The sequence below is a fragment of the Pholcus phalangioides genome, unplaced genomic scaffold (genome assembly GCF_987345545.1).
Source record: "Pholcus phalangioides strain wild (caught in Gottingen) unplaced genomic scaffold, Ppha-v1.0 ptg000031l_1, whole genome shotgun sequence".
NCBI lineage: Eukaryota > Metazoa > Arthropoda > Arachnida > Araneae > Pholcidae > Pholcus > Pholcus phalangioides.
Window position 1 is genome coordinate 705,097 of NW_028301621.1, and position 24,621 is coordinate 729,717.

Below are 24,621 nucleotides of genomic sequence, written 5' to 3' on the forward strand. Positions count from 1 at the left end.
CCTAAAAATGAGTACCTCAAAAAATTGTGACCATAATAATAATTATAAAATACTAAATAATATTAATTTTAAATAATATTCATGATTTAATTATCATTTTTTTATGGTTACTAATTATTTATTAATTTATTTCTTTTTTGGTGCGCAACGCGGTCGACCCCCTTTTCTTTGTATCAAGGAGCGAATGTGATGATAACGTCGAATCAGCTTCGGCGGATGCGATTTTTGCGAGAAGCGGAGAGGCAACATTTTCTCAATCAACTTTTCTCGTCTGCGAAAAAAAATTCCAAATAATTTAATATTTATTAATTTTTCGCGCGTTTGTTTCATCTTTACATTTTACGAGCGAGTTTTTAGTTCTTCCTTTTTTCCGTGAATCCTATTTATTTCAAATTTAAAAGAAGTGGGGGGTGATCACCGTCAGTTTCGGGGGGTCATCATCATCCATCCCAAATGGTGCTCGCGGACAGAGGAATACAAGACATTAGAAGCAGCGGGAGGAGATCCAGGGCCGCCAGCCCCAACGCCGCGTCTTCCGATGGAAGCACCAACAACAACACCAATGCGGCCGCGGATGACGCCGAGCACTGTACGTATATATGCATATATTAATTATTGTTGTTTCTTTTATTTGTTCCTTTATTTAACACGGTGGGGCGTCCCCACCACCCAATCGTGTTTGGCGGGGGGGGGGCATGAGTCTATGTTTTCGTTCGACCCCCTCGCTTTTTTTTATTACTAAGATCTCAGTTGAAAAACGTGAAATTGTTTTTTCGCAGTATAAATTGCTTAGTTTTATAATTACATCAATTATACCGGGGGGGGGGGGGAAGTATAATTAATGTGGTGCTAACAGGACTCCAACCCCTGGTGATTCTTATGGTAAATTCCCAGTGCATGGGATGCGCCGTTACTTGGCGACTATTTTTTTTGCGCCAAATCGGGTCTGGCGGAATTTTCTAGGGTTACCAGCCGAACGCCAGGAGCACCCTAGTAACGTTTAAAAACGTGTCGGAGCAATTCCCAGAGAAGCTGTTGTTGGCAACATATCACTATTTTGGCGCAGTCTGAAACTTGATTAAAAAGTGTACTATATATTGGGAATTGACACAACAGCTTCTATGGGAATTGCTCTGCCACATTTCCAAGCATTATTGGGTGCTCCTATCGTTTGGCTGGCAACCGTAGCAAACAGTGCCAAATCAGGTCTGGTGAGGTGATAAAAAAAATAGTCGCCAAGCAACAGTATAGTGTATATTGGGAATTTACAATTCAAAGATGTAAGGGGATCACAAGGATGGTTCTTGTACTTGAGCCCAAAAAAATGTATGTGGGTCACAGCAGGGCTTGAAAGGGGTTGCCCTAAATCAGTGGTTCTCAACCGGTGCTCCGCAGAGCCCTTGGGGCTCCTTGTGCGCTCTCCAGGGGCTCCGCGGAAGCTCGAGGAAAATATAAAAAAACCAGTAAAATTTAAAACAACAATTATAAATGTTTTTAAATAGTAAAAATAAATCACTAACTTTAATGAATAATTAAAAAATTAGCTTATGGGGCTCCGCCATAGAGTATTTTTACTTGTAAGGGCTCTGAGAGTCAAAACAGGTTGAGAACCAGTGGCGTCGGAGCCGGGGGTGCTGTGGGTGCTCGAGCACCCACAGTTTGTAAAACGGGTCCGAGCACCCACAGAATTGATTCAGAAATCGAAATATCCTACATGGGACTCAAGACGAGCACCCACAAGTTCGAAACACTTCCGACTCCCCTGTTGGGAACCGCTACCCTAAATAAAAGTCCTAGCTTTGGAGCTTCAACGATGTGGCGGTCACACAGATGTTTCTCATATTGATGCACCCAAAAAGAAAAAATTGTACTAATAAAAATCTCTACCCATGCAAGACCAATTTTTCACGTTTCGAACTACATTTTCTTTGTCTGCAAAGTTTTTTTTTTTTGCCCTTTCGACTTTGATTTGGCTGTACTGGTCACATGGCCCTAGAGCCACCTTTGGCCCCCAATAGTCATTTGTTTAGGAGTTTTGTTCGAAGATATGGGGGTCACCAGGATGGTTCTGTTACTCGAAGGGGTGGGCGAAAACAAAAAATGTGTATGGATCACGCAGGGCTTGAAAATTGCAGACAGAGTAAGACATTACAGGAGTAGCTGGAGCTGATGCAGGCTTGCCACCCTAATGCTGCCTCTTCCGATAGAAGCTCTAACACGGGAGCATATGGCATTCAGAGCACTGTATACATAGTTGCATACATTGTTTTTTGTTCGTTTATTTAACATAGAGGGCACCCCCACCACCCAATTGTGTTGAGGGGACAGGAATCTATGTTCTCATTTGATCTTCCATAATTCCCCATAATACGCAAAAATCAACTTTTTTTGTTAAAAATTGCCAATTTTTGCAATTGTTTATAGCCAGGGGACCTTCCACAATTAAGGAAAAAAATCTAGATGCCAACCAAACATTTTAGAAGCCAATCATATTTCTGTTGCCCGAACTAGTAATCGCTTTGCATTTAAATTCAAGGTCCTGGGCAGATGCTCCACTTGCCCATAGAGATATCAAGAACCAGAATGGGTAAGATTCTGTAAGCAAGGTCGTGCCAAATTCTGTGATTTCTGATTTTGCCAAGGTTTTTTTGCTCCTTGGCGACCAAGAGTTTTTTTGCTTGCAAAACATTTTCAATTTGGGGAAATCAAGATGTCTGACACAAAAGAAATTTGGCTTTTTTTTGACAAGCTAGAACATTGCAAACCAATGAAGAAAGTATTGGCCACAGGATTCACCAGCCCATTACATTTGGGCTTTGAGTTCGTATTTTGATCTATTAGGGCAATGTGTTGGGAAGAGATGATTTAATGCATACCACACATCTTCGATGCCGAATTGGCACATTTTGGTTTTTCACATGGCTTGTTTTTTTTTAAAGAAACTCATGGACACATCACATTAAACAGGAGACGTAAATTTGAAGAAAATTCACTAAGATAAAAAAGCACGAATTGTTGGTTATAACAGAAGAGTACCCTTCTTTTAAGAGCAAAATAATATGGGGAAAATTTGTCCTATATAGTACAAGACGACCTAACTAAAGTGTATAATAAATCGACTCTCCTTCTGGTACATTGTATCTGTGTCTAAATGGGCTACATTGCAGTATGAAAGAGGTTGCCCCGAAAGTCTTTACTCAAGAGCTTTGTTCAAAGATGGGGTGGGAGGGGGGGGGGAAACTTAGTGTGTATGTTATACTAGGGATTGAAACGGGTCACCCTAAGCAGGGCTGGTTTTGGACATTTTTCAAGTGTAAGCAAAAAATATTTTGGTGCCCCATCTCATTCCGCCTCCCCCATCACCTGAAACATTTCCTTTCCACCAGCACTTTTCAGTTGGCTCCTTCTGCAGTCGCATAGTTTACAGGATTCGAAGTCTGGCTCTAAGCAAGAGCTGGCTCAGCAGCTATTTGCACCTTTGTATCATGGAATGGTTTGATAAAGCCGCTGTGGTGGTCAACCCCAAAGCAGAATGTGCCAAAATCTGTGACGTACGTCGCAGAACAATTAGCGCTACTGTAGAACAATTTGGAAGAATTTTAAGAAAAAGTATAAAAAAAACACTATTACATGTATAGGGACTTTTACCGCAGAACATTTGCAGTCAGCTGAGGGATGGTCGCAGAACAGTGCTGAACATTTTGCTTTGGGGGTGGTCAAGTGGTCAAGTTACGGACTCGCATTACGAGGTCCTGGATTCGAACCCCACCATTGCCACGGTGGTTGGCTGAAGTTGGTTTTCTGTGGTTCCCAACTTCAAGGTGTGAATGCGAGTTGATCTCCCCGTTTAAAAGTCTCACTACAGATCTACAAGCATTACAAATGTAATTCAATAACAACACATCACTCAGTTCAATTTTGAAATATAGATGGCAGCACTGAAAAATCAAACACAACACACACTCAGACTGTTAGGTACACTCACAGTTACACTTCTGGCACAACTCACTAGGTAGTAAATCACCCATACATGGTGATAGACCTGAGTTGTGCTCGGTTTGAAAAAAAGAAAGGTTTGAAGATATCATCGAATCAGCTGTGGCAGATATGATTTTACGAGAAGCGGAGTCATTTTTAATTAACTTTCTCTTTTGCAGAAAATTCTAAATAATTTAAGAATTTCAATTTTTCTTGCGCTTGTTTTCAATATTTATGGGCTAGTTTTTAGTTCTTCCTTTATTTAAAAGAGTAAATATGGGAAGTAGTGGGGAAGTTATCATCCATCCCTAATGGTGCTTACAGGTAAAGGAATACAGGACATTAGAAGCAGTGGGAGAAGATCCAGGGCCACCAGACCCAATGCTGCACATCCTCCAATAAAAGCACCAACAGCAACATTAATGTGGCAGCAGATGACAGCGAGCACTGTTCGTATTAATTGTTGCTTTTTTTTTGTTTATCCAACACGGTGGGGTGATCGAATTGGAAGAGGCAGTGATCTACATTCTCATTTGATATACCCGATATTTATATTATTAAGATCTCTATTGACAACTTTGCTTGTATGCCGCTCCCCTACCGTTATTGAATCTGAGCAGACTCTCATTGAGTTTCATACAAAGTGAATCTTTAAAATGCAAATATCTCAAAACATAGAATTTTGGGTTGCTGCCCTTTTGAACTGGGCAGTCAATATATGTACTGACCACCCACGGGACCAGACTTTTTCTGTTCCTTAACCCTTTGAAACCTAAAGAAAGCAAAGATAGGGAGTATGGATACATTTTGGACACTTTTGTAAAGCAGGGAAGAAAATGAAAGCTCTGGAACCGGAAAGACAGGTCTAAGTTCTGCGGGAGGGCGAGACAAAAAAGGAGCAGTTAAAACTCTTGGACTATTTCAATTTGAGATGAAACATCTGGGCATTAAAGAGTTAGAGGTGTCCTTATTCAGAAGTATACAAGTCCTTTTTCAAAGAAACACTTCCAGATCAGGCCTTCCTCCATTACTAAATGTCCCATAAATGAAAGTTTGACTGTATTTATTCGTCCGTTAAAAAAAACGTGACATTCCCTTTACGGCAAAGGAACAAAATTCAATGACTGCTTTCAATATTTTTCATATGCTTCTGTTTCGAAGTTATTATTGAAAAATAGACGCTAAACGTTTTTGTAATGCATATATAATCGAAATATCATTTTGTTTTTTCTTTTCCCTCCCTTTATTCACAGCCATGAAAGTGGGCGATGATTATCAAGCAGTTATTCCAGAGATGGTTTCATCTGGTAAGTCTAAACATGCTCGATATGTTGGTATAATCTGATGTAGTTTTGGAATGGAGGGGAATGCTCTCTGTTATATAAGCCAATTTACATAGGAAGATTAACATCCAGGATCATGTAGGCCCACGTCCCCCCCCCCCCCCACCCCACCCAAAGCAGAATGTGCCAAAACTGTGGCCAGGACCTCTTGCCCGGTGTGCAAGTGGTCCTGGGTTTGATTATCAGTAGAGAGAAATGACACATTTTTTTTCCTGTTCACCTCGGAATAATATCTAGAAAATCTATTGATTTCATGAAATATTGGTCAATTTAAGCTTTTATCGTGTTGTGTATATTGATACTTTTCTACTGGAACACTTATTGCAGGCCATATGTAAACTCTGGGCTAGTCACATTTGGCCCACAAGCCAGAGGTTGTGCACCACCTGCTATAGTCGCTCTGCTAACTTTGATAACTACTGCATTGATAGACAGGGCGGATGAAAGGTCCATGATACATTTAAAAAAATTAACCAATCGACACTAAAAAACTTATGAAAGCATCAAGTTTCTTTTTTGAATTTAAAAAAAAAGTTACAAATTTCGCCTACAGATGCCACTCTATTATGGAAAAGATGACATAAAATGTTAAGCAAACAGTGCATAATTAATTTTTATTACAATTTGCATTATATAAAGCTACCACATCTCAATATGAACATTTTTTGTTGCTCAGGCTACAACTATATTATATTCAATTCCAACCTACATTTCTGCTGACATGGATTGCGGAAGAGTCTGTATCACTTCCAAATCTTGTAGGCTATTCAATCGATCGACCTCACTATGATTCTCTGTTAAGTGAAGTTGTTGCCAAATTGCCAGTTTCAGATTACACCAATATTTTTGTCCCCTTAGCAAGATGTGTGTGTGTGTATAGACACAAGATTATTACATTACCATCACATTTTGATGGTGAATACCTATTCTTGCAAATCAAATGCAAATATTCTTTGCATTTTTAAAAGGGGGGAAACTCACTGAAATTGCGCAAAAGACGCGAACGGAAAATACCAACCTACTCCTTTTCCCTGCGTCCTTTTTACCGAAAGAAGATAAATGGAATCGCGCCCATATCACACATGACGTATCCAGGGGGCAACTCAGCGTGGGTGTACCATATGCGCTGTTTATGTCCCAATTTTATCTGTTATGTAGAGTTTTCGGAGTACAATGCCATCCCTTACTGAAGTTTTGAACATTTTTTTTAAATTTTTTATAAGAAAAACCTCAACCACATTTTCTTCCGATTTGATTTTTTTTTCATTAATTTTTAAAATCTATCATGGATTGTTTGCCTGCCCTTTATTTTCAGTCATCATTGAAAAAAGTTAACAAATTTAAAATCATTCCTATCACACCGAGATCATATATATTTGCTGAAAAATCGACCCAAGATCAGAAAAAAGCTTTGAGGATATAGTCAGTTATCGTCACGACAGCAGACTTGCACCAGATCAAAAGAACGTGCCAGTGATCATCCTATTAACCGAACACAACCATTTTGAGTATGCATGTATTGTCTTTCATGTCTACGAAGAATATTAATCGGATTTCGTATTCAAACTTATCATCAGGGCCCTGTCCAGAGAGTGCGGTAGAGAATGCTCTCCTTGTCTGGTCTCCCAGCAGTGATATAAGCGATAACAAACGTAAGTAACGATGCTGTTTATCTCCTTTTCTGAAATTTTTGTACTTCCAATATGATATTTATGCTTAAATTCAAACATAATGTCAATCAGTAGAAAATTTTTAGATACAGCTCATACTTGGTCTACAACCGTCGTTGAGGAATCGGTAATAAACATACCACTCATAGCTTTGTTGCCATGGGTACAAGGGTAACTTTTTTTAATGTATATCAAACATCTTAACTATGATAAGTAGAATGTTTTTACAGGACCACTTTTCGTACTTATTGTTCTTCTTTAACATTCAACCTCCAGTAAATAGAAGCTGATGTCTGTGTATTTCTTGTGTCAAAATCTGGTTGGCTTATGTACTCGTTGGTTGTACCACACTTGTCTAGGAAAAATATTTATTTCGTTCTCAATTTTACCATTGTAATGTTTCAATTCCATGTTTTTCTTTTCTTGCAGTGGATGAATACATCTCGGTAGCAAAAGAAAGATATGGCTATAATGTTGAGCAGGTGCAGTTACTATATTTGCTTTGTATTTTTCTCTCTCATTTCATTAAATTTTATCCTGGGAAAAGATGGGGGCAGATACTCCTGAAGGCTCTATTGCATTGGGCAAGTTTAATAGCTATTTTTCAGGCGAGTAAAGTAGCTGGCAAACAAATCGGTTTCAACTAGTGTAGCAAATTTCAGTTACCAATGACTAGTAAAATCACTCGCTAGATGAGCGAGCACCTTATTTCGCTTCCCCCCTTTTTTTAATGTCATCGTTCTCTCTTGCGAGCCAAAGCGAGTAGAGAGAAAAGTGGCCAAATCAGGATATAGCAAAAACTGCAGCAAGTAGAAAGAAAAGTAGCCACCCTCCAACTTTACCCAAACCAGCAGAGCAAATGGCGAGTTCACTAAACAACATTGTTACACAGAACGACTTCAGTGGTAGCAAGTAGTTAATAAATTCGCTCTATGTAATTGAGCCTTGATGAGATGCTCATTCTGAAAAATATATACAGTGGAAACTGTATAAAATGGAACAGAGAGAAAATGTGGAAGAGACTCAAATAAAATATTCTGTTTTAGACAGATTTCTGATTTGTAAAGGTGCTCATCAAAGCACTAATTATCAAACGGACTATCTTTTGATTCCATTCAAGACAGGTTTCTGTCTCATACGGTGTCCATCTTAGACAGGTTTCGCTGTTACATGTGATAATGATTTTTCTATGGGTGCTGTAGATTAGGTTGATGGATCGGACTCCCCCCCCCCCCTTATAATCCTCAAAATATTCTGAGTTTTCATGAGTTCAAATTTCAATAGTGGCTTCAAAGTCTTTCCTGAAGTCTAGATTCCAGTTCACTGGCCATTAATTGTAGTAATGTTTTCTGTCAAAAACTTTGCTAATAAAATAGGAAGGAAAGATTTGTCAAATTGACAATCTCATTGGCAAATGAACACTTGTTAGCAAAATCAGTTGACTAGTCAAATGAAATAATGTTTGAGCAATTTGGCATCATTACAATCTGTAGCTTATTTTGGGGATAATCTTGCATTAAACTGAATTAAAGCTATGGAGATTCTAAGAAATTCTTAAATTTCCCTTCATCAAATTTCAGTGTCTGACATCGGTTTAAACATTATACCTTTTTAATTTATATTATTATGTTTAATGGTCTAGAATTTTGCTTGCAATCTTATTGGAATCATGAGACCTGGGCAAATAAATTCATTAGAGGCCATCCTACAAGCTTGCCGTAATTATTATTTAAAATAATTTACAATAAAAATTAAAATGTATGTTAATGACTTTTTTGTTGCTTGTTGTTGTGAAGGCTCTTGGCATGTTATTTTGGCACAAGTATGATATGGAGAAGGCTATTGGTGATCTGGCTAACTTCACTCCTTTCCCTGATGAATGGACCGTGGAAGACAAGGTACTCTTCGAACAGGCATTCCAGTTCCATGGGAAAAGTTTCCATAAAATTCGACAGATGGTAAGTCGTTCAACTGAGAATTAGAAGCTACAAAATTGCACTGTGTTTTGAATACAGTGGATTTTGTTTATACATTAACATTCCCATTTATAGAATGTTTTCCTGCTTAGTGCGACTCATTTTTGTGGACCTAATTCTTACTGACACTCATCAAGATTTCTCCTATTTAAAGCCTTTTCTTGCTTATACCTTTTTTCATGGTGGTTTTTTGAAAAATGTTATAAGCGGTATAGACTTTATTAAACATTCTGTTATGGGATTTCACAATAATGACTAGCAATTTTTTATTGCATATTACATAGCAATTTGACTGTAATACACTGCTATTCTTCCATTTTCCAGTGTAAATACTATATAGCAATACCAATCCATAACTATAATTGCAGATACAGTTGGGCCCTGCATTTAACAAGAATCTGGATTTAATAAGCAAATTAATGCATTTTGTTTGGTACAATGCTAATTGTATAGCAATTCTGTCACTTTTTTTAGCAATAAGGTTTTTCCAGGGTAACCTATATTTAACAAGGTTGAAGATTTGAAGGGGAAACTTTAAAAAATAAAAGAAAACTGAAGTAAATGCAAGAGAACCACAAAACTGTTCAAGTTTCTTTCATTTCTCTCACAATAAGGAGATAACAGCCTTGACAAGGGATAGATGTCAATCAAATGGGTCGAGAAAAGACTTATTGCCCCCTCAAGGTTTGTTTTTAATTTGCTGGAACAGCAAAAATTTATCTAGAAGGGAGTGTTGATAATGGAAAATGAAATAAAGTAATTGACTAATCAGAATTTTACAAAAAATTGTAAATTCAGCCCTTAACTTCCAGTACAACCTCCACTCATTTGAATGAAAGGATTGCCACCGGCATTCTTCCTTTCATATATGTTTTGTGCTTTATTTTTTGGGAAAAGTATGTCAAAAATGAAAACAAGGAAATATATTTTATACGCCAAATATTGATTGTTAAATATACTTGCTATAAGCACTTAATTTCCAAAATCTCATTGTTTTGACTTGAAAACAGATTTAACCAGTGACCAGATTTAACAACCTTTTTTGTTGGTAACAAGTTCCTCATTATAAGCGGGTCTGATTGTGTAACTATATTAATTTCTAGTCCAGATGCACTTTTCATAGTATTCATATATTCCATCTGTAATGATAAATTCGTTTATTACGATATGTTTCTTCAATCCTTGAGTATCATTATATGGTAGTTTCACTGTACACAGTGATTTTTCTGTTGTATGCAATAATTTTTGTTACATGTAGCAGTTTGTCGAACACATAGCATTTTTTCTGTAATGCCAAGAAATTTCCTACGATACATAGCAATTTTTCAGTAAAGCGCAGAATATTTTCTGTAATACACAGCAATTTTTCTGTAACGCGCAACAGTTTTTTAATAATGGTTTGCTACCACTTTAAAATGCTGTTTGACGAGTTTTTTAAATATCATTTCTCTTCTGATCTAGCTACCTGATAAATCTATAGCGAGTCTTGTGAAATATTACTATTCTTGGAAGAAAGTGAGGTCTCGCACAAGTTTGATGGACAGACAAGTTCGTAAACTATCTTCACAGAAAGATGATGGAAGGTATGTATGCTTATGACTATTTAACTTTAATTAACTGCAATTAACTTTAAACTGCATTTTGCCACAGATTTTATTGGTATAACCTTTTGATTTGTGCATTTTAAGCATCGTGTATGCAATGAGGTGTATCAACTTTTTTTTTATATCTTTCAGTGACATTGGATCTGAAGCGCCATCGGAAAATGAAAGTGACATGGACTGCGAGAACAAAGACAATGTGAGCTTAATTGATTTCGTTGATGCAATGTGTTCAAGTTGTTCGTGGAAAATGTTATTAATATTTTAGGAAAAAAAGGAACATTTAAAATGTTTTATACACACATTTTCTGCATAAGTGTGTGGCTGATAGCTTGACAATGAAGTTTTTTTTTCTGGAACAGAAATCTGATGCTACGAAAGCCACTTGCTCGAACTGTGGTGCTAATGCTCAAGTCTATGGTACTTCTGCAAGAGGACCGATGTGCGGAACATGTCTCAAGTGAGAGAAAAAAACTTTTTTGTTTGTTTATTATTTCCATAACTAAAGTATTGTTTTTCTTCTACTGGAAACATTGATGATTGGGTACTGGAGCTGACTGGTACTGGTTTATAGACTGATTTATTAGTAAATATATAATGTCTGTATCTAACTTTTAATTACAGTATCTCCTGCTTATGTTTTACAAAAACCTTTCATAAAAAACATTGTAAGCAGAAAAGCGCTTCAAATAGGGAAATCTTAATAAGAATTACTTAAAGTTGGGACCATGAAAATCAGTTGTACTAAGTGGGAAAACGTTCTAAATGGGAACGTTATAAGTGGGATCAACTTGATATTTGATTTAGATTTGTTATATGTGCTACATTCCATGTTAAATTCTCTGTTAATGGGCTTCTTTGCAAGTTTTTCCTACTAGTAGATAATGAAAGTAAATGAATCTTTTTGGATAGAATATGTTTTTATAAATTAATTATTTGATTCACAGAGATACCTCCTCCTCCCCAGAACATGGCCCACCGCTCTGTCTCAAGGAAAAGATGTAAGCAGGTGATCAAAGACCTGGAGCATGCTGGAAAAGAATTCATAGAGATACCAGTGAATTAGGGGGGGGGGGGCTACTTTTTTTTATATAAGATAATTCTTTTCAAAAGAGACCCACTTTCACTCAAAAGGGGCCCAGATTTTTTGAATGCCCTAGGTCCCAGGACCCAGGTAAATTAGAGTACAGCGGCATCTCTGGTGCACGTGATAAAAGAGCATTACATCGATGTAATTGAATAAAAATTGATTCAAAACAAAGGAGACACTGTTCAGTTCATGAAATGAAGCAGAAGGTTGAGATTTCAATGACTCAATCTTATTTAAAATTCAATTTTAAATTAAATTTTTTTTGAATTTCAGAACTTCAAATTTAATTTAAAATTGAATTTTAAATAAAATTGAGTCAATGAAATTTCAACCTTCTGCTTAATTTAATGAACTGAACAGTTTCTTTTGTATGTTTTGAATCAACACTTTTATTCAATTACATTGATGCAATGTTATTTTATCATGTGCATTCAAGCTGTTTTTAATGCAGTTTTTTGAAAATCTCCAAAAAATTAAGTATTAGAGAAATGTAAAACTTTATACTGATATAGGATAAGATATATAATCAAAAAGTATATGTAAAACATTTGAAATAAATCAATGGTAGTAGTTTTAATGATATCTCTACTAGAGCGTAGCTTTTTACTATGTTGAAAGGTACAACAATGGTTAAACCTGACTAAAAACTTTTTTGTCGGAGTATCAAATGTGTGTGTGAAATTTATTTTTAGAAATTTTTATTTCGCAGTCGATAAATTTTTATGGTTGAGGTAATTTTCATTTAGATTGTTTGCTTAGCTGTTTTCATCCTCAAATCGTTTTCTGTGGTGAAATGTGATGTATCGGGGAACTATGGAGAATCTTAAGAAATCTAAATCTGTGAATTCAGTTTTGAACAGAGGTCTTTGTAGCCTAAATTTGGGTCTGTTTTTCAGATGCTTCACAAAATAAAAATTAATGAAGTGATATAAATTTGGCATTTCTTTTGTGATAAATTAACTAGGCTGTTTTGCTTTCAACAAAAGTACTTACTTTTCATAAAATTAATGGCAATTTTCACAAAACAGGACCATACAAAAAAAGTCTGGACATGCCCCTGGTTGTAGCCTGGTAATATAGGTATGACTTCCGTGTTGATTAATTGTATGTGATTGTGTCATTAAAAAAATCTTTTTTTAAAATATATCTTACTTTGTCTACAGGCGAAGTGGTCTCCGCAATTCAGCTGCTATGAGGACATCTGCTCGTCACAACCCTATCCGTAGCAAGCGAAAGCCACCAAGAGGAATGCATCTTACTTACGAGGACCTCGTTGCTGTGGTCACTGGCTCATCTGGCGAAGGTGATGCTATTCTGAAAAGCATGGATGCTGAAATCGTCTCTTTGAGACGTCAGGTAACATAAAATACACATATTAAGTATATACAGTGAAACCTGTCTGAGACGGACACTATGTGAGATGGAGAAAAAGAATCAAAAGCTGGTCCCATCAATGTTTATTGCCTTGATTTGCACTTTTCTAAAGTAGAAACCTGTCTAAAACAGAAAGTTATTTCATTCTCTTGACATTCTGCTTCATAAGGAGGTTCCACTGTACATGTTATGTGTTTCAATGTTTTCAATGTTCTTTAAAGTTAATTATCATGATAACATAATAAGGTGAGCAGAGAGAATAATTTAATTCTAAGCAAATCAAAGCAAACCTTACACGAAGAGGTCAGTATCCAAAATGATAAAAAAAATCACCTTATATAGATGACTGGTTAATGGATTAGATGGTGCTCTGTGGTGTTTCATGGCATATTCTGCGTGTATTGCAGATTGCCAGTGTCCTCAGAGTTTTTGACCTTGCCTTAAGTGACAAGGTTTTCATGATGCCATGTAGATGTGTTTTAAGTAAGCCTATATTACTGTAAGGCAATGTGGTCTGAGTACCTGTCATTTCAAAGTTTCGTTTGGGTTGTAATGGAGGATATACTGGCAGCAATGACATGTCAAATTTTTGCCCTGGCTGCAAAAAAAAAGTGTTTCAGGACCATGGCCCCCACAAGGGGTGGGCTGACAAGGCTCCAGCCCTGGGGACCGGGACGATTTTTACCTTTTTTGTTTTTTCACGCTGTAAATTCATCATAAAGGGGGGCCCGTGAAAAATCCTGGCCTGGAGGCCCGGCTCCAGGATGTGGGAGCCATGTTCAGGACATCTCTCAAAAGCTAGGTGTCTGTTTATTGCCTGGGGGCAAGATGTGGCACATGTGGTATGATGTTTGCCTACCACCATGAAGGCTACCGCGAGGTCTGTAGGTTCGATCCCATGAAAGAACATAGTTGATAAGTTCTTTCCCTATCAAACCTGAGGCGACCACTAATAGATTGTGTTTCAATATGCACTCGCTGGAAGTCCCCTCTGTTCAAAATGAGAACAGAAGTATAACATGACTTTCTCTAGAGAGAAAGAATTTTGACCCAACTCGATCAGTAGTATATTGCTGTATGGCATATGACCAGAGTTGGTACTGGTAAAGTAGTTGTCTATTTCCATTTTAAATAGCTCTATTTCTTTGTTTTCAGCTGCCCAATATTGAATAAATTCCCTCTGAATCTGGGGCGTTTATAGTTTATTTTAAATTCGCTAAAAGAAATCGGGTTAGTTGTGGCAGCATCTTTCTTAGTATTCCCATTATTACTTTGATTGCTGTCCATGATGCAATTGCTTCTTGAATAGAGTCGTCCCTAATTAAGAAGTTTAACTGTATTATATGAATTCAGTATCAATGTGTGATATTCATATTAATTGATTTGTAGGTTCAGCATAAGAAGCAAGTAATCGGACAACTGAAGCAAACAACTGGTCTTGGAGTTGACATGTTTCGTCCACTGGAGGTAACCCTCTGGAAATTCTCTCTTTCTTACCCACCCCGAGTTTAAAATTATGCTTATATGTAATTTAATTCTTTCAAAGTTAACTGGATCTCATTTGTAATTCAGTGTCATCACACATTTAAATCTACTACATTCAAAAAGTTCTGAAACTTATTTTATTATGGAAGAATGAATACAGAGAGAATCTGTTTATTGGGTGCTACCTTTTTGAAGTAACTACTGTATGCAATTATGCATTTTTCATATAAAGATGTCAATGCGGATTACAAGTTTTTTTGTTACATCCTCCAGTGCCTTCATCACTACTCGCTACACTTCGGAACCTGAGAATCGATGCCTCTTAAGCAGATTTTTTATTTGAGGTAAAGGAAAAAAATCACAGGGGGCAAGATCAGGGGAATAAGCTGGTTGTAGAAGTATAGGAATATGATGTTTTGACAGGTAATTTGAAACCAAGAGGGACCTATGAGGCATCATCACATTGTCATGATAGAACACCTGCGATTCGGCCTTCCAAAGATCTGGTTGCTTGTGTCTTACCAAATCATGTACATGTTTAAGGACTCGCAGGTTCCTCCTGGTGTCACATTACCTGTCAAAACATCAGATTCCACTAATTCCACCACCAGCTTATTCCCCTGATCTTGCCCCATGTGATTTTTCCCTTTTCCCGCAGATAAAGAATTTCTTTGGGGGTAATGATTCCAGGGTTTCAAAAAACTGCAGCGAGCAGTGACACTGGTGATGTGACAAAAGAAGGCTTGCAATCCATATTTATATCTTTGTATGAGCAATGGCAAAAATGCATAATTGTGTGTGTGTGTGTGTGTGTGTGTGTGTGTGCAGAGAGTACTTTGAAGGAAACACCAAATAAACAGGTTCTATCTGTATTCATTCCTCCGTAAAAAAATTAAGTCTCAGAACTTTTGAAAGTTGTAATGTAATTATTTGCCCATAAGTGCTTCTGGGTTCTGCAACACATTGGTATTGCGAGTCTCAAGACAAATGCTTTGAATTTTTACCAGACATGACTCATAGAACCTGTATAAAAAATCAAATTTTGTAACTTTTGTGGGAATAATTGTGGGTTTTTTTATTGAAATAGTTTTTAGAATGATGCAATTTTAGAGGATGCTAAAAATACAATTGAAGATGCCTAATCTACTTAGGTGATAAACTGATTCGTAAGATCACTTTATAGAATAAAATATAAGAGTGGAGTCATCTGATACCACGTAACATCTGAGTCAAACCTTATACAGCAGGGATGCACAATCTCTGCCCCAATGGCCTAATGCGACCCAGCGAAAGTTAAGAAAAGTGTCAATACACACAACAATGTGAATACCTAGGCTGACAATATTTCTTTCTTGGAACTACAAGATATAGGCAAAAATGTTGTCGAGGCAAGTAAAGTTACCAATTACAGGATAAACATTTATTACACACACGTGTGAAATTGCCAACTGACACTAAAATTGCTGAAAAATCATTAACTGCGAAAAATTATACGGTAAGTCAGAATACAATTCGCCAAAAAATGTATGGTTAACAAAAATGCTAGATGAATGTATTTATTTGACTATAATTAGTCACAACTATCATAATCTAATTTTCAAGCAATGAAAATAATTTTACCCTTGTTATACAGAATATTGTGACATTCATGTGTTGCTTGTCTATTTTCTGTACACACATATTTCTTACTCATTTCATCAATTATAGAATTCTAATCGCATTAATGCAAGATGGACCAATGATGAATTGTTGATTGCGGTTCAAGGTAAGTATCGTAATTGTGATTTTTCTTACTTTGGGGGAAAAAAAAAGATTTTTGCCATGAATATTTGCTGTCGTATTGAAATCACTATAGCCGTGTCCCTCCTTCTGTGCTCTTAGCTCTGCGTAAATATGGACGAGATTACAAGGCTGTAGCGGAAACCATAGGAACAAAGACTGAGAACCACATCCGAACTTTTTACAGTAACTATAGGCGACGATACAATCTAGACAAAGTAATAAATGAATATGAAATGGAGCATGGAATCACTGGAGAGAAGAACGGGACTGAAGGAGAGAAGGTAAAAGTCGTCTCTTACCCTCTCACAGGTATATCTGAATTTCTCCTGTGATTTATGGAAATGGCTTTCAAGTGTGTAGTTAGATGATTTTCAAACATTACAAGACAAATAAATATTTCTTCTGCATCTGTGATAGACATTCAGCAGAAAACACTGTTTAATAATCCACTGATGATGGAGATGGAGGATTTGCCCATTTCTTAGTGTATCAGGGCTTCAGAACCTGTGCAAACTGGCCGAATGCTACCACAGGGGGTAGTTTACTATGCACTAGAATTCCACATTTTAAGTTCGTACAATAGATAGATAAGTGCCGAAAGACTGGAAAAATTGGTTAACATTTTAAAATTTAATAAATATATATACTCTGGGACATCGAGAGATTTCTTCAAAATATAGGATGATCCTATATGTATGGAACTTCTAATAGCCCTAAATGAGAAAACGGGAATGCGTTGAAAAATGAGTGGCAAGCATGGAATTTGTGGCCTTGGTAATAGCAAGAGCTAAAAGAAAAATGGGCAAAGAATGGACAAAAAAAATTGTCTGTAAAAGAGGGTTGACCTCCCATCGAAACTAAAATACAGTATCAACAATAATTGGAATGTTTCTCCGTTTGCAAATGAACAAAATTATGACAACATAAAATGCATTTAAAGCATCTCTTGGAAAAACTGATTAATGAATGTTTGGTGGGTTTTGGGGAGCAAGTCCTTCTCAAACATTGGCCACGGCCAGCTATTGGCTTCCTTGAGTATATTGGCTGAATATTCCTAGATAATTTTTTTCCTCAATTTTTTACGCACTTCATCATTGCATCAGCAGATTCACTGCACAATTTCTTAAATATAATTTTGTGATACACACGAAAGTGATCCAACCAACCATTTGAATCTTTGAAGTTGACAAGTCTGAGTTCTTCAGCTTTCTCTTGGGGGAAACAGGGTCGGAAACAGGTAAATTCTTTCTTCTTGTGGAAACAACCCTTGTACACAAATGTGTCTACAGTAAGTCCTTCTGTTTTTGGAAATTTATTTTTCCTAGCTTAGCTCGATTTTTGTTTTTCAGCCATTTTTCTTGCCAATGTTCTTTTTGCTTCAAAATAGATCACATCTGTGTTCTCTGGACATTGAATTCATTTGCAAAGAGCACAAACTTCCATTTTCACGCTTTTCTCTAACAATGACATCATTTTTTTCTATTTGGAATCTCTTTTATTAGTGATAGACAGCGACCATTACTAGAGCTGGTCATTTTCAATAGCAAATATCAGAATTCAATGAATCAAATATCAGAATTTGTGTTGCCATCTAGTGAGCATAATTTGAACCAAAAATTCAAATATCTGTCTGTGACTTTATCTGAGGATGACTAGACTTTTTTTTGCCAGGCTATTTTTATTTCTCTATTTTACAGGGATGACCATATTTGAGGGGTGACCGTTAAGTGAAAGTTTTACTGTGTATTTATCAATATATATTTTTCCCTTTCAATGGAAATACAGTTGACACTTGCTATAATGAGCATGCATTAAAGGGACAATTCCATTACAGCAATAGGTGTGATAAGTCACAAATGCTTTTAAATAACGATCATCCCATATGTTTTCCTTTTGATGTAACAACCACCTAACAATATAGTTTTATCTCTTCTTTCCAGAATGATGGTGAACGCGATGGCAGCAGCACCAACAGCAGCCTTCCTAGTTCGCCCGCTAGTACCTCTCAAGCAGCTCCTCCACTTCTTCACCCTCCACAGAGCCCATCAAATGTACCAGCTACAAATAATCACCAGAGATTGTGTCCCCCACCTCTTCAGCAGGCTGGAGCTGCCAGGTAAGAAAGCTTCATAAAATGAATTAGAAAATTCTCAAATGCATAAAAGAGATTTGCTCGACACAAACATGAATACTTTTTTTTCTGCCAGTCTCGAATTTTCTAGCCTGAACTTCTATGGATTGCTAGAATTTGAAATTAAAAAAATCATTTTCAGTATTTCTACTTTGTATTTGTACAAGTCACGGAAGGATGTAGAGTACATATGAATAGTCACTGTGTTGTCGTACAGATATCATTATGGCTGGACTTGAAGCAATGTGCTACAAGAGTGCTCAATCTTTAGCAGAGTACGGGCCACTTCACATTGGTTTGAAAATGTGTCACAAGCCACTTAAAGTGATCTGTAAATGTGCTGCGGGTCACTTAAGTGCTCTGGCACTGTGTCGCGGGGGCATTCAATAATCTGTAAATGTGCCACTTAGTTTATTTTTGCAAAATTTGGTTTGAAGTCTCAGGTACACATCAGATGAATCAGAGAACCATATTTAGCCCAGGGGCAATGGGTTGGGCATGTATGATCTAATACAGCAGTCTCAATTGGTGCTCCATGGAGCCCTTAGAGCTCCTTGTGCACGCTCCAGGGGCTCCGCGGCCGCTCGAGGAAAGTAAAAAAAACAGTAAAATTAAAAATTATTATAAATATTTTTAAATAGTAAAAATAAATCAGTAACTTTGATGAATAATTAAAACATTGGTCTACGGGGCTCCGCCATAGAATTTTTTTTACTAAAAAGGCCTCCACGAGTCAAAAGATGTTTAGAACTGCTGATCTAATACATTAAAGGATGTGTTGTCATGAATTTGATTCCCGTTTAATTCTTGTCAAAATATTTCCTGGTGAACTGTGCCAGAAAGACTGCTCAACACATTGTTACTACTACTACTACTACTGAACCACACATGCACCTCGTCCATATTCCTCTGCACAACTTCCAACAGATTAGTGCATGCTAGAATGTATGTGTTGGGAATCTAATGTGAAGTTTAGTTCTGTGCAATGCTTACTATAGAGCTGCCATCTATTTTTCAAACCATGAGTGAAGTGTAATGATTGAATATTTGTACCGTTGTGGGCCTGTTGCTTTCTGGACACATGGCTACTCCAGGAATTCACCATACCGAGAGGTTAGCATAAAAAACAATTAGTGACTGACATGAAATAGAAAAAAAACTGTTCGGGATTGGCTATAAACAGTAGGTGCTGGTCAAGTGAGTCCTTTGTGTGCAGAAAATTACAGTGGTGGGACAAAAACTTACAATGACTGAAATGATTCTCATCCTGAAAGCCTAGGTTTGATCCTCGTGGTCGTATAATGCCAATTAAGGGCTTGCATAATGTTATTGGCTGCAATTTTTATTCAAATGCTGAATTATTTTTATTGTGCGTTAACCAGTCATCTGGCTATCAGCACAATTATTAATTACTTTAATTATTAATTTTTTTTTTTTGGATTTTGAAAGAAACGGCAGAGAATGAACTCGGTTTCTCAACGTGTTCGTAAAAAAAGTTTAAATCAAAAAAAATATTTTATCTTATAAAACTTCTAAAAAAGGAAAAAGGTGGAATTAATTGGCCAGATGACTAGTTAAGGCTGAAAGAAAGTGTATACAAATATTAACATTAATAAAACAAACAAGGTTTTCATGGCCATCAAGTTATGTGTAATTCATATTTTTCGGATTTTTAGGCTGATGTGACAAAATTTTTATCTCTTGACATTTTGTTCATGTGGGTGGCGAACATCTTCAAGAAATCTTACATAACAGAGGGGAAAAATGCTACCACTTATGCCTTCTCTCTGCTTGAGTCCCACCTCTTAGTCAGGAGTGGTCAGTTGAGCAAGATTTTCCCCATTGGCAGGGATGCAACAACAAGAGCTGCGCTGAAACAGTTCTCTTGCTACAAGGTGCGTCGAATCCCTGCACGTTTGCTCTAGTTCCGATTTGTGGTGCCGGTAATTTTGAAAGTGCAGTCAGGTTTTCTGATTACGACAGCAGGCGCGAATCCATAGGGGTGCAATTGCCCCTCCCAAGAGCCAAATAATACTAGGGTGAATTTCAGTTGGAACAAAGTGCTTGATCACTCACACCTTGCTCCATTTAATGTTGTTCTAAGCTCTTCTGATCTGATTTGAACCCGCTATTCCAACACAATAGAGCATGGAAAGATGTATGTTAGGCACCACAAGGAGAGACAGAAAACAAATTACTTGGATAAGAAGCCACACAAAGGAATATGATATCATGGGAAGAATTAAACGTTTAAAATGGAATGAGCTGGACATGTTGCAAGAAGACAGGACAACAGATGGACCACAGGTATTCTGGATTGGCACCCCCATGGTGTTAAACATCCAAGAAGTTATCTCCAAACAAAATGATCCAATGAGATCCGAAAAGTGGCTGGCTGGAGGCAAAACTGGACGGCAAAAGCATGAGACAAAGTAGAATGGGAAAATTTAGGGGAAACCTTCGTCCAGCAGTGGATTAAAAATGGCTGATGATGTGTTTTATCTTATTTATTTAGTTAAATTATCTGTTCCAACTATTTTTGGCAAACCTTTCAGCATTCTAGGGGGGAAAATTACCCCTTATATTTCAGATATAGTACGTTTTTACTCCTGCTCCATTTTCAAAATTTCTTCTTCCAAAGTGAAAGTTTGCTGCTTCGAAATAGGTGAGTGGCACTTTCATTTTTGCATTGGCTGGAGTTGTTTCCAAGTGCTCTGGATAGTGTGTGGGTGTCGATTTCATCATCTTTAAGACGGGAAACCAAGCTCTGTTGATCTTCATCCTCTCTTCGTGTCTGCTGAAGCAGTTCAGTTGCTTCTCTAAAAATGTGTGGAAAATATTTTATGTCCCAAAGAGAGTTTTGTGATCATTGGTAGGGGCATGCTCAGCTATGACTGATTTGGCAACCTGACCCAGTCTACAATTTTGTTTGTGCCTAACTAATCTGGGTGATATTGATCTTTTTGTAGTGCTTGCTGATACTTCTCCGCAACTGCTCAAGATACAATAAACCCCAGCTGTTTTCAGACCATGCCATTGATCTTTGGTCGACCTGAGACACTCACCTATCTTTTTGGTTGGCTTAAAGGTGGTCTTTATACCAAATTTTCTCAGGTGCTGTCCAATTCGGTCCCTAACTTGTAGAATGTAGGACAAACGCTTTTGCTATCACAAGCTCTTCTACTTTCCATGGGGGCATTCTTTGGATGTATGACTCAAATTTCATCCCCATAGAGTATTCATTAATCTTAAAGGGCTTAATCAGGTGTAATTTCTCTTCCTATCTCCCCTCCAAGGGGTACACCCATACACTATCCAGAGCCATTGGAAACCACTTAAGCCAATGGGAAAAATCTTGCTGAACTGACCAATTCGGACAAAGCGGTGTGACTCAAGCAGGAAGAAGGCGTAAGTGGTTTTTTTCATGCTCTTACGTAAGATTTTTCGAAAATGTTTGCCAACCATGCGAATAAAACGTCGAAAGATGAATACTTTGTCATGTTGATCTAAAAACCCGCAAAACTATGAATTTTGCAAATATTAGCACTATTGTTCATGGTGACTAGGTGGTGGTAATATATATGACTTTCTTTTTTGTCTGTTTTTTTTCTCCAGAAACAGCAGTGGAGGTAGAACCTTACTACAACAACAACCTCCACCATTGATTTGCCCAACAAGTAGTTTCGTTAATGGATCATCATAAAAGTAAAGATATGCATTGTGGGCTTTTGGTTTTTTCCTGTTTCTGACATTCACAGTGGCCTTTCTGGAATATTGATTGTTCTGCTTTATGGCCATGCATGAAAATGAGCCATGGTTGAACTGTCCTTCAAACATTTTGTTCGAAGATTTATCTTATATTCCCAGACTGCTGTGAATGTTTTTCTTTCTTTTTTTATTTCAGTGCACACATACGCATGAGAAGACATCTTTGAGTGAAGGGAGAAAATAATTTTTTTATCGATTTTATTTTTATGTATCGTATTTTTGTTGATGTGTTTTGATGAAAGTCGCAATTATATATTACAAAACCATTAGTGATGTGTATTTATATATATATTATACAATACCAGCGCAAGTTTCTGACTGAATAATCATCTTATTCTTATAACATCATCCAGATCAAACATGTTCACTGATCAAATTTTCTGTCATGCGTTCTTCTTTGCTACTCACAGGGTCATAGATTCGCTCAACTGTAATCCACTTGCACTGTGAACTGTTCTTCGCTTTGTTCACGTGGGACCCATCTTTCATTCTTTTTGCGCATGTGCATTTTCTATCCCATGACCATGTGGTCTTTAGGATTCCGGTATGAAGCGATAGAAGAAATAAATCATAAATTGATGAGTTTGAGCGAGAGAACAAAACCAATTGTTTAAATTTTATGCTTTACTTTCACCTAGTTGCCATTTTGGAATGAATGATATACAATACCTAACAGTGCAAGGACTTACATGACTAAAAACTACCTCCAAACATGCATAGTTGCCATTACCTGGTTGAAAAGTAGCTACCTACCTTATACAGGTGCCATTGCTTGACCAAAAAGCAGTTACCTAACATGCATAGACACCATTATTTGAATGAAAAGCAGTTGCTCAACGTGAACAAGTGCCATTACTTAACCTAAAAGCAGATGTTTAACATATACAGATGCCATTACCTGATTAAAGATAAAAAAGCAGCTACCTAAAGGCTTGTATACATTAGCGCGCAGATCATGCAATGAAAGCAATTGCAATCGGTTGTTCAATAATTTTTATGGTGTTGTGAATGATTCTTGAGCTGTTTTCACTGGACCCACCTGGAATCAGTTTTTTCAACGAACACGAAAGGAAAAAAGGAACGCAAAGGAGGTTTGTGTGTATCCACAAGCAGATTAGAACCGCTGCAGGGGGTTGTGTGTTGCCAGATTGGCATGCTAGTGTACATGCACATTAATGTGCACAGGGGCATTACCTGACCAAAAAGATGATGTATAGAATGCCATTAATCCTTTAAGCGACAATTAGAAATGACTAAACCCCCTTTCAAAATACCATTTTTTTTGATGAAGTAGGCTTTTTTCCGATTTTCAGCAGGTGTGTGAACTAAAGGGTACAGGGAAAAGTTTTCCATTGAGAAATGAACTTTACAAAACATCTGGGCTTCTTAGTGCTAAAATAAGAGGCTTTATAGAGGCGAGATATCTCATCATTGCTGCTTAAAGGGTTAACCTGAGCAAAAAAGCAAATTCGTAACATGCAGAGGTGCCACTATTTGACAGAAAAGCAGTTGCTGTGTGTGTTCACTAGTGGTTGATTGGTGTACTGGTTTGATCTAGGAGACATGTTATTATTACATGTGTTTTGTTTTTTACAGATAACAAAAATGTTTCGATAGTCTTGTGTTGTGGTTATAAATTATGCGATTGTTAATGAAGGATTAGTAGGACCATGATTCCTGAGCTGGTAGAGCTGCATGTTTGTTTTACAAAATTTTAATTCTTTCAAAAACAATGGATTAATTGAAAGAATAGACGTAAAAACTCTCTCAAAATGATTTTTTTTTTGTTTCTACTTGTATAATTCGCAAAGGCATCACATATTACTATATTTAACACTCATATTTAGCGGCACTGTTCATGTGTATTATATGTATTACTATATTATTGTGCAGTGTTTATTGAACTTATATATACAGTTGTTTATATGAATTGTGTAGTTGTATGCAATGAAATCATCAGCTTTTTTTTTTTTTTTTTTTTTTTTTGCCAGAATCAGGCAATATTTGGCACTAACTTTTTCTTTTTGGCATACTATTTATATCCCCCCCCCCAATATTAAACCCACTCTGGTTTAAAATCTCCAGGCTGCACCGATTTGTAGAATAGTATCAACTACTAAATCATTTGCTGTTTGATTTTTAATTATTTTCGAGACAACATTTTGCATCTAATTGAACAATGGACTGAACTTTAGCAAAAATGGCAAAATATTCTTATATGCTCGTTGAAGTCTTTATTTTAAATAACTTGATTGAGTAACCAGATTTAAATTCCTTTAGCATTCTTTTACAAGTTACTATCATATAGAGCATAGGTCTTCAATTTTTTTTAGTCATGAGCTCCATCTATGCATATCATCAAAAAGAGAGCACCTGTATGGCAACTTTAACATACGCTCAGATTAGGATCACCATAATATTGA

General features: G+C 36.9%; 1 protein-coding gene across 2 annotated transcripts; it reads left to right on the forward strand.

The window, feature by feature from the left end:
* The first annotated feature begins 218 nt into the window (after positions 1-218).
* Positions 219-23,264, forward strand: LOC149066968 (REST corepressor 3-like). 2 transcript variants are annotated; one of them, XM_089252799.1, is made up of 14 exons: positions 219-589; positions 5,232-5,285; positions 6,899-6,973; positions 7,421-7,473; positions 8,788-8,949; positions 10,429-10,550; positions 10,704-10,767; positions 10,931-11,028; positions 12,822-13,014; positions 14,422-14,499; positions 16,225-16,282; positions 16,399-16,580; positions 18,240-18,415; positions 22,046-23,264. In XM_089252799.1, exons 1-14 carry the CDS (start codon positions 454-456, stop codon positions 22,131-22,133), a joined length of 1,539 nt encoding a protein of 512 aa, XP_089108925.1. In that variant the 5' UTR covers positions 219-453; the 3' UTR covers positions 22,134-23,264. The 2 variants fall into 2 exon arrangements, with proteins under 2 accessions (XP_089108925.1, XP_089108926.1); XM_089252800.1 differs by lacking the exon at positions 22,046-23,264 and having other exon boundaries at positions 366-589; positions 18,240-18,419.
* The last annotated feature ends 1,357 nt before the right edge of the window (positions 23,265-24,621 follow it).